At 36.7% G+C, this 11,677-nt stretch overlaps 1 protein-coding gene across 2 annotated transcripts in view; it reads right to left on the bottom strand.

The window, feature by feature from the left end:
* EEIG2 (EEIG family member 2) overlaps nucleotides 1-11,677 on the bottom strand; it is a 101,798-nt gene that overhangs the window by 55,592 nt on the left and 34,529 nt on the right. For both annotated transcript variants that reach the window (XM_059078758.2, XM_067041101.1), the window contains exon 2: nucleotides 5,223-5,343. In XM_059078758.2, the coding sequence (XP_058934741.1) occupies nucleotides 5,223-5,343 (121 nt within the window). The remainder of the gene's footprint in view (nucleotides 1-5,222; nucleotides 5,344-11,677) is intronic.

Raw genomic sequence — 11,677 nt, 5'->3', positions numbered from 1 at the left:
CTCTCCTTGGCAAGACCTATTCCTTTATTCAACCTCTGTAGAAAGAATGCTAGTTGTATCCCAACTATCCATTCTCCTCCTCTCCATAATAATAGAATCCTCTATTTTTAGTTGGGCATTGGCTACCCAAAATAAAGTAACTGACTACATTTTCCACTTGCTTTTTGTACTATGGCAGCATAACTAAGATCTGGCCAAAAGTATACAAGAAGTGATATATATGAATTCTTCCTCCTTTCCTGTACTTGCCAAGTATTTTTATACTACCTCTAAGTGTTTGGTCTAGGCCTCTTGTCTTCTCTATCTACACTTTCTCCCTGGTTTATCCCATTCAGGTCTATGGCTTTAAATAAAAATTGTATGCTGATGACTCGCAAACCTTTATCTCTAGTCTGAACTTCTCCCGAGAGTAGTATTTTAAATGCCTACATGACATGTCCACTTGATGTCTCATAGACACCTCAAATTTAACATGGCCAAAATAGGCCTACTGATCTCTATTTATCTGCCCCCAAAATTGCTCCACTTTGAGTTTTTGCCATTTCAATAAATAGCACAATCATCTACCCATATGCTCAGGCAAAAGGTCTAAGAGTTATTCTCAATTCAGTTTCCCTCATTCACTATATCCAATCCATTAGTGGCGGTCTACCTCCAAAATACATCCTGAATCATACCACCTCCACTGTTATAACTCCATGCCAAAACATAAGCATTCCTCACCTGAACTATTCCAATCAGTTAAGTGGTCTCTGTAATTCATCCTTCGTATTGCAGCAAAAGTGATCTTAAAAGATCACGTCTCTCCTTATTAAAATCCTCAAATTGATTCCAAATCTAATTGGAATAAAATCTAAACTCCTATAAGGCTCTACCTGATCCAGTGCCTCCAACCTCATCATCAAGGACTTCCCTTTCCATGTTTTCCATGTTCCAGCTAGGCTGGTCTTCTATCTTTAAACATGTCAGATTTGTTGTTTATCCTCCATGAGGTTCACAGTACTTTTGAATCTGTGGCTCAGTGTATCCCACCCTTTTTCTCTCCATGATTTAGTCTGGATATTTTCTTTTGTCTTATTTTCCAGGGTTTTCTTCAGTTGTGACAAACATGCTGTTAAATACATCTGTTGAGATTTAGTTTCATCTACTTAGCTTTAAATATCAGTTATTGTATTTTTCAGTTCTAGAATTCAATTTGATTTTTTAAATAGTTTCAAGTTCTCTGATTTCCTGTATTGCTGACTAATTACAATTATTGTAAAAAGTCTGTCTTAGATCTTCTCCAAATCTGTATCTTCCATGGGTCTGTTTTAACTATCTATTTTTCCTTTTGATTTTGGTCATGTAGTAATGTCTTTTAGTATGCTTGGTAATTTGTGTGTGTGACAACTTGAAGAAATAATTTTAGGCTCAGAGTAATGTTATTCTCCTCCAGAGAAGATATATTGATACATTTGCTTCTGGCAAGCAGTAAGGTCAGGGATTGAGCTAACCTTCATCCAAGCAGTGACTGAGTTGATTGGAAGTTGAATTTCAGTTTTTGTAAGGGTCGACCTGTAGCCACTATACTCCTTCTTCTAGGCTGAAACTCTTAGAGTCTTAGACTAAAAGCTAAGAGAGTCCCAACTTAAACCTTAGAGAGTCCCAACTAAAAGCCTGGGGTATTTACCAAGGCTCCTTCTGCTGGTGGGCTCTGGACTCCATTTTTGTCCCCTTAGTCCTTTAAAATTGCCAGAATCTCAGCTCAGCTTCTTAGTCTCTCCATCGCTGCTTTTGGCTCAGCTCCTTAGCTACTGCTTACAAATGAGCAAATTCTTTGAGGGTAAAAGCAATGCCAAATGTCAGGCTCATCTCTTTAAGCTTCCCTGGTCTATGATTCTAAGCCTCTTAAATCCTTACTGATGCAGCTTCTGATGCCTTCAAGCAGCTATTTTTAATATTTTGTCTAGCTTTTCTAGTTGTTCTCAGAGGGAAGGGTGGCCTGTAACAAGCCAGTCCATTAATTTCAGAAGCATAAATCCCCAGGTTTATTATAATCTTAGTGCCTGTTATGGAGTGAATTGTGCTTCCCGCAAAAATGTTGACATCTTAACCCACAGTACCTCAGAATATGACCCTATTTGGAAACAGAGGAGTCTTTACATAGGTAATCAAGTTAAAATGAAGTCCTAATCCAATATGACTGGTGTCTTAATAAAAAAAGGGAAATCTGAACATAGACATGCACTGGAGTTACACAGCTACAAGTCAAGGAAAGCCTTGTCTTCAGAGGGAGCATGAGCCCGCAGACACCTTGATTTTGGACTTCTGGCCTCCAGAACTGTAAGACAATAAACTGTGTTAAGCCACCCAGGTTGTGGTGCTTTGTTACAGCAGCCCTAGCGATCTAACAAAGGGCTTTTTAACTTTCAGGTCTGTGATAGTTAATTTTATGTGTCAACTTAACTGGGTCATGGGGTGCCCAGATATTTGGTTAAATATTATATCTTAAGGTATTTTTTGCAATGCAGAAAATATTTATACAGTTGACTTTACTAAATTTTCTTTATGGGTTCTCACTTTTACAAAATAATTAGATAGGATAGGTAGAGTAAGTTCAGTAAATATTTCCATTAACCAAGCATGGTAAGAGAATGCTAGTGGTTCACCAATATCTCTTCTCTCCTTCTTTAGTGTTGGAATCTGACAGCCACTCAGTTAGAAACTACATTCACAGCTTTTCTTCCAGTTTGGCATGATCACATAACTAAGTTCTAACCAGTAGGACATGAGCAAAAGCCATTAGCACCACTTTTGAGTCACGCACTAAAAAGGAATACATTTGTTCTCATGTGGCTTTTTCTTCTTTCTCACTGGTGGAGAGATAACAAGACTAGAGCAACTTCCTTGGATCTAAAAATGGGCACCATAGAGTGAAGATGGCAGAGCTACTCTACCAGCCCTGGATCCCTTGGTTATTACCCTAGAGAGACATAAACTTCTATTTTGTTTAAGTTATTGCATATTTGGGTCTCTGTTTTAGCAGCTTATCATATATGCCTTAACTAATACACCAAACCATTATAGTCTGAAGAACTGGTTTATTTCAGTTGAATAAGCCCTACCTTAAGTAGCAAAAACAAAAAAGAAAAGTTAAAAAAAAAAGGAATTCTGAGTTATCCTCTACTATAAATTGGTTACATATTTTGCTTTTCTTAAAATTCAAAGACAGATCATCTTTCAAAAATCATGATTTAAACTCCATTTAGAAAAAGTTTCTAAAAAACTAAAGATAGAACTACCATATGACCCAGCAATCCCACTACTGGGCATATACCCTGAGAAAACCATAATTCAAAAGGATACATGTACCTCAATGTTCATTGCAGCACTATTTACAACAGGCAGGACATGGAAACAACCTAAATGTCCAACAATAGATGAACAGATAAAGAAGATGTGGTACATATATACAATGGAATATTACTCAGCCATAAAAAGCAATGAAACTGGGTCATTTGTACAGATGTGGATGGACCTAGAGTCTGTCATACAGAGTGAAGTAAGACAGAAAGAGAAAAACAAATATTGTATATTAACACATGTATGTGGAATCTAGAAAAACGGTACAGATGAACCTATTTGTAGGGCAGGAATAGAGATGCAGACATAGAGAACGGACATGTGGACATGGGGGAAAGGGGAGGGTGGGACGAAATGGGAGATTAGGTTTGACATAAATACACTATCATGTGTAAAACAGACAGCTAGTGGGAACCTTCTGTACAGCACAGGAAGCTCAGCTTGGTGCTCTGTGATGACCTAGATGGGTGGGATGGTGGGGGAGGGAGGTCCAAGAGGGAAGGGATATATGTATACATATAGCTGATGCACTTCATTGTACAGCAGAAACTAACACAACATTGTAAAGCAATTTTACTACAATAAAAAAAAAGAAAAAGTTTCAATGTAAGAGTCACAGCAGGAATTAAGGTAGCAAGGGAAGAAGGTAGAATGATTTACTTATATCTTGGTTAATCCTAATAACTCAATGAGGAAGTTATTATACCCTTTTTGGATGAGGAAAACTGATTTTTAAAAGTCAGGAGAACTGCCTAAGGTTTCACAGTTAATAGATGATATATCTGGGATTCAAACCCAGGTCAATATGATGCCATACACACTTTCACAGCACCATCCTTCCCTTAAAGAAGGCTCCATTCAACTATTGCTGCTCCAAATGACTATTTTAGAGGTCTATTTTCTATTTATAGGCTTAAAACCTATAAAACGTATGTATGTGCTTGTGATATATTTTAACTGAGTAAATTAGCAGTCTAAAAGAAATTAAAATATAATCATATACATCATAGTGCTACCAGTTCACTCAAAAAACAGAATAAAAAAGATAAAAATACAACTTTTTATCCGATACAGAAGGATGCAAAACTGGAGTGGAAAAGAATGAGGCAAGAGACTCTTGCTTTTCATTCTAAATAGTTCTCTATTTAATTTCTGAACATGTATATGTTATTACTTTGGTTATTTAAAAAATGTATATAAAATGTAAAACATGAAGTTTACATTTTAAAGCAAGTAGTTTAATTCACCAGTAGTGGCTTCCTAATGGATTTCTCTTTTTCACCCAAAAGAGGTAGGATATATATATGATATATATTAAGTTGAAACAATCTGAGATTGCAATTTTTTTAGATTATTGGTAATGTGCTTCCACTTAATAAGTGGAAAAGGAACTATATAAAAAAGAAAACATGGACTTAGAATCAGAAAGATTTGTGCTTGAGTTCCTACTTTGTCAGTTATTAGCTAAGTGAATTTGGGCAAGTAACAACCTCTCTGAGCCTTGGTTTTCCTGAAAATGGAAAAAGTAACACGTTATCTTCAGGGTTGTTATTAGACACAAAATATGTAAAGTCCCTAAAACCAGTGCCTAATAAAGAAGAGAAACTTAATGAATGGCAGGATAGAGACATTTACAACCCCCAAACTAATACAAATAATTATATGTATAGTGATGATGAGATGCAGGTTCTTGAATAATATTTTAATTTATAACTTCAGATTCCTCATATTTGTCATAGTAATTTAAATTATGCTGCAAGTGTGAAGTGAAATTACATATAACAGTTCTAACAATAAAGTACAGCTAAATAAAGTGAGTCAGTGACTATGGAACTTATCATGGTTTCTGAAAGGGGAGAAGTACTAGGCTGTTTTTATACCTTCCTCACAGATACTCTGTAGATACAAGGGTCTAGGATGCCTGTGGTGGCACTTGCACTCATTTTGCACATAAATGAGAACTTCTTTCTCCAGTGAACACAGTTTGCTTGCACCACCTCCCTGAGGAAAAAAAAAAAAGAACCAGTTAATTAACTAGTATTGATGACATGTTAAAAAATAAAAAGCACACACACTCTTTCACTCAAGTCTATAATGCAAACATGATATATTAAAAACCAGTATTTGGAAACAATGAAACTTGAAGAAAACAAATTCCTAACAATGTGATCTGAAAATCTTTAGAAAGTTTTATTATCCAGAGGAAACTGAAAAAAAAGTGAATTTACTTATCAGTTTAATCAATATAAACTGATGCTTCACTATTCATTCATTCAACACACACTACACATTTGTTTGTATTAGATGTGATGAGTGTGTGCTAGGTGATTAAAATACGAAGATCAGAATGACAGTGTTTCTAACCTTATAGCGCTTATAGTTTAGTGTAAGAGACAGAAATATAAACAATACTTATTCTAAAATGAACTACTGGGCTTCCCTGGTGGCGCAGGGGTTGAGAGTCCGCCTGCCGATGCAGGGGACACGGGTTCGTGCCCCGGTCCGGGAGGATCCCACATGCCGCGGAGCGGCTGGGCCCGCGAGCTATGGCCGCTGAGCCTGCGCGTCCGGAGCCGGTGCTCCGCAACGGGAGAGGCCACAACAGTGAGAGGCCTGTGTACCAGAGGGAAAAAAAAAAAAACAGAGTGTGCTGAGCTTCAAGGCACTTTGTTGTTCCTGTTACTGAGACCACCGATATAATGGTCAAGAATCAGAGAAAACATAAAAAAAAAACCTGTTATTTTACTTTCCTGATAAAATTACATTAAAACTTCTGGTTAAGGATGGCAGTTTGGGTACCTGTATTAGCCTCTGCTCCCTCCCCAAAATCTTCTAAATTAAAAAAAAAGTTTTTTGAAGTCACCATCACGAAGGACAAAGAGAACCAGACAGGAGACAAAAAAAAGTGGACAAGGACAGACAAGTGATAACTGATTAAGCAAACTGAAGAAAGCTGAACCTTAAGCTGGTAATAATGAAAGCCATGAGAAGGAATCTAAAATTGATCTTGAAGTAGAATGAAGGAAGCACAAAAGGCAGAAGGATTGATTGAAAACTGTTTTAGAAACAGAACCTCAGATCCTGTGACTCCTGCAGAAGACGGAGATCATTCTCCTGACAAGGTAAAACAAAGGGATCTCTGAAACACCTGACTTGAGGGCAAGGTATTGAAAATGGCATGATAGCATGACCATATTGGGGGGAGGTGGATTAAAGATGACTCACTGAATGCTGAAGCCTCCAATCTTCTCCCTTGACCTGCCTCCTCAGAATGCTGGAGCTAGGGCATATTCTTCAAGATGTGGAAAGAATATTCCCTGGGGAAGCCAATCAGCCCCGAAGAAAATGAGATGGATGTTGAGGGTTCCCAACAAAACAATCTACAGTGAAAATCTGAATCAATTAGCACCGACCATATGCACAAAGCTAATTAACTTTTAGTGCTTCATAGTAAATGAGCAGACACTTATCTTAATATGAAAGAGATAAAAAAAGAGCAAAAAGCAACTTGAAGAAAACAAAGTCTATGCTGGAAGAAGAAAAGATTCTCAGAGAGAAAGAAAGTACATCTATCATACAGGAATAGGATGCTGTTAAATTTTTAAAAAGGAACATACAGGAAACTAAAAAGTACTCATGGAAATCAAAACTACTGGGCTTGATATTCTGTTTGTCATTCCAGAATCACTCTACCCTTTGCTGTGGCCCAGGAGGCTGGCTTTTACAGACTATATCAACCAGGCTCCCCTGCTCTCCGCCTCTGCATGTGCTAAAGGGACAAACAACACAAAGATGGAGCACAGGAGGAGAGAGAAGTTGGTGTATTTTTCTCCTACTCCTTCCCTGTCAGGCCACGTGAAAAACAGGGAAGTGGTTGGGGACTGCAATTTTCCACAATATACCTTGTAGAACTCAGACTCTAAACTATATACATTTAGGGACTTTCCTGGAGGTCCAGTGGTTAAGACTCCATGTTCCCAATGCAGTGGGCAAGGGTTTGATCCCTAGTTGGGGAACTAAGGTCCTGAATGCCGCATGGCGTGGCCAAAAAAAAGTCAAACAAAAAAATAAACTATATGTATTTATAACTTGGTTAAAATAAAAACCAAATTTAAAAAGTTGTCTAGTATTAAAATAATCTGCAAATGGGAACAAAAGTATATAACATTGCAAGCCATTTTTTTCTGTTTAAAAAAAAAAACAACCCCAGAACCTACATTATTGGCTAATACATGAAAATTAAAAGGTATCTTAAAATGTTTTTCAGCCAATTATTCTAGAAATTATGTCATAAGTATAAAAAAATCCATTAATACTCAGTGCAAAACCCTAAAACTTTGCTTTATATTCTGCTACTGTTCATTAATTTGTGAAACAATTCCTCAGCAATACTAATTACAGAAATACATCTTTAGATTTCTACCTAGTTTAAAACGCCCTTATAATGTAGCAGCCTTTACATACCAAATGGTATATGCTATCACAAATGGAGGGCAGCTTTGGCCTGAGTAATAAAAATAAGAGAAATCAAGCAAACTTCATATGTGGGTGCTTTTCTTTAAAAAACACATAAGTAGGAAAGGAGTATCTACAGAAACATTGGTCTAGTTTGGCTAGAGAGTGGAGGAAGGCAACATTAAGTCTGGTAGACTTGGGAAGAAACAAGAGATTAAAAAACTTTACCATTACAAATACAGGTAGATAACTGATATCATAGTATAGAATAGAGGTGAAGAATAAGTTTTCATAAAGGATATAATGTTAAATCTTAAGGGAAAAGAGTATGCTTCTATAACCCTATGTTCCCATCTACTTACTACCACTCTCTTTCCCTTCAGATCCAAGCTCTTTGAAGATGATGACGACAACAATGACAGCATTTATTGAGTGCTTATTATACAACAGTCATTGTTGTAAATACTTTACATGTATTAACTCATTGAGACCTCAATACAACCTTATGAGGAAGGTACTATTAGCTCCATTTTACAGATAAAAGAAAAGGACAAAGTCAGTGACTTGTTTGGAACTGGAATTTGAAGACCTGTTTACAGTGTAGACATTTTCCTTCCATTTCCTCACCTCTCAGTTACTTTTCCATGCCCTCAATCAGGCTTCTATCCTCCACCACTCCCCTGAAACTGCTCACCAGTGAACAACTGACTGCCAAATCCAATGAGTTCTTTTTTATTATTGTAGTTGACTCTTCTTATATGTTCTTGAAATACTCTAGTCCCCTTCTACTTCCGTGACTAGTTCTTCTCAGCTTCTTCTGTCACCTCAAAATGCTGATGTCCACCACTTAAAATGTTGATGTCTCTATCTTTCTTTTCTTTTATGGCCTTAACTACTATGTATACACTGAGAATATATAAATTTAAAGTCTTCTACTTCAGTCATTGGATTAATATATCCACCAATTTACTAGCAATCTCTACCTAGAACTCTTAGTCTCTAGGAAAGGCTTTAGGCCTCTGACCTCTGTCCATAATGGTACTCACCAGTAGGCTGGCTACCCACCAGCTTAACTAGTTAGCTAAACTAGTCAATGGATTGCCCAGGTACATATGTGATAGAGATTGCCAGTTGCTTATCCAATATTCAGTCTCGTCTCTTCTTTAAAAACAGAAACCTAGGACTTCCCTGGCAGTCCAGTGGTTAAGACTTTGCTTTCCAGTGTAGGGGGTATGGGTTCACTCCCTGGTCAGGGAGCTAGGATCCCACATGCCTCATGGCCAAAAAACCCAAAGCATAAGACAGAGGCAATACTGTAGCAAATTCAGTAAAGACTCAAAAAAAAAATCGTCCACATAAAAAAAAATCTAACAAAAACAAAAACCAAAACAAACAGAAACTTGATTTTATTCAGAATGGCAATGTGTCCAGTTAAAAGACTGCATTTTCCCATTCTTCCTTGCAGCTTGGGGTAGCCATGGGATTGAGAACAAGCCAATGATGTAAATGGAAGTTACTGGGTATAACTTCTAGAAAGGCACAAGAAAAGAAATATAGTTAAGATATGTCCTTTTACCTTTCCTCTTTTCTTCCTTCCTCTACCTAGAAAACTGTAATGACAACAGTTAGAGTGTCAATAGCCATCTTGGACCATAAGGTTACCTTGAGGAAAAGCAATGTGAAGATAGTGCACAGAGACAGAAGAAAGATGGGTCCCAATAATCATGCAGCCCTGTCTCCCTCCAAACTTACACCTTATTATTTAAAATGCTTATTTGGGGTCTTGTTATATGCAGCTTAACCAAATCCTAACTGATATAGCCTAAGACTGATCATTCCCAAATAAAGGAATCTGTAAAATTCAAATGTTATTCTCATCAGGGTAGGTTCTCCAGGAATCCCAGAGTCCTGTTCTCCTCATTTAAAATTACTGTATGAAGCAAGACAGAGTAAGAGGTTCCTAACCCTCATCCTCTTACAGAAACAACTATTTGACAGATATCCACAAACAAAAGTGGCTTTGTGGGAACCTTGGGTTCCAGGTAGGAGGCTGTGACACTCTGATGGAGCCCAAAAACTAAAGAGGGCTGCTTTGAGAAGGCAGGCCTGCACCTCAGTTGGTACTAGATTTATTAATTTCCTTTGGTGATATCATGTTTATCTGACTCTTCGTGATCTGTGTAGTCCTGGATGGTGTCTGTGCGTTTGAAAGAGAAGACACCTCTTCCAGTCTTTACAGACTGGTTTTGGCAGGTAAAGACCTTCTCCTGTCAGAAGACTTCAATATCTCACTCACTATAATGGATAGATCATCCAGACAGAAAATCAGTAAGGAAACAGAACTGGACAACACTATGGAACCAATGGACTTAACAGATATATACAGAACTTTCTATCTATCAGCAGAAGAATACATGTTTTCCTCAAGTGCACATAGAACATTCTTCAGGATCAATCACAAGTTAGGTCAAAAGAAGTCAACAGATTTAACTAGATTGAAATCACTCCAAGTATCTTTTCCAGCCACAATGGAATGAAACTAGATACCAATAACAGTAAGAAGATGGGGAAATTCATAAATATGTTGAAACTAAACAACATGCCCCTGAACAACCATTGGTTCAAAGAATAAATCAAAAGGGAATTAAAAAAATATCTCAAGACAAATAAAAACAAAACCACAACATACCAAAACTTATGGATTGTAGCAAAAGCATACTAAGTTTACAGCAATAAACACTTCCATTGAAAAAGAAAGATCTCAAATAAACCTAACTTTATACCTCAAAACCTGAAAAAGAAAAAACTAAGCATAAACTTAGAAGACTGAAGGAAATAATAAAGATACAGAGGACATAAATCAAATAGAAAAGCAACAGAAAAAGATCAACAAAAATAAGTTGCCTATATAAAAAGTAAACAAAATCAACAAACCCTTGGCTAGATAAATTTGAAAAAAGAGAGAAGACTCAAATAAAATCAGAAATGAAAGTGTAGATATTACAACAGATGCTTCAGAAATAAAAAGGGCCAAAGGGGCTATTATGAACAATTACATGCCAACATATTGGATGACCCAGAAGAAATCAATAAATTCCTAGAAATACACAACTTATCAAAACAATCAACAAGAAAAAGAAAACCTGAACAGACCAATAAAAATAAGGAGATTGAGCCAGTAATCAAAAACCTCTCTACAAAAAAAAGTCCAGGACCAGCTAGCTTCACGGGTAAATTCTACCAAATACTCAAAGAAGAATACCAATCCTTCTTAAACTTTTCCAAAAAACAGAAAATAGGGAACACTTTGAAACTCATTTTATAAGCAGCATCATCCTGATACCAAAGCCAGACGAAAACACCACAAGGAAATAAAACTACAGGCCAATATCCCTGATAAAGATAGATGCAAAAATCCTCAGTAAAATACTAGCAAACCGAATTTAACAAAATATTAAAAGGATAAACATATGCAAAATCAATGTGATATATATACCACAGTAACAGAATGAAAGATAAAAAACACATGACCATCTCAATAGGTGCAGAAAAAAGCATTTGACAAAATTCAACATCCATTTATGATAAAGATTCTCAACAAAAGAGGTGTAGCAGGAGCTTACCTGAACACAGTAAGGACCATATATGAAAAGCCCAGAGCTAATACCATAATCAATGGGGAAAAACTGAAAGCTTTTCCTCTAAGTTCTAGTACAAGGTCAGAAAGCTCAGTCTCACCACTTCTCTTCAACATTGTACTGGAAATCCTAGCCAGAGCAGTTAGATAAGAAAAAGAAATAAAAGGCATCCAAATTAGAAAAAAGAAGTAAAATTATCTTTATTTGCATGTGACATTATCATATATGTTGAAAACCCTAAA

The sequence above is a fragment of the Kogia breviceps genome, chromosome 1 (genome assembly GCF_026419965.1).
Source record: "Kogia breviceps isolate mKogBre1 chromosome 1, mKogBre1 haplotype 1, whole genome shotgun sequence".
Classification (NCBI taxonomy): domain Eukaryota; kingdom Metazoa; phylum Chordata; class Mammalia; order Artiodactyla; family Physeteridae; genus Kogia; species Kogia breviceps.
The sequence above is the reverse complement of the archived record's forward strand: the minus strand, read 5'-3'. Positions and strand labels throughout refer to the sequence as shown.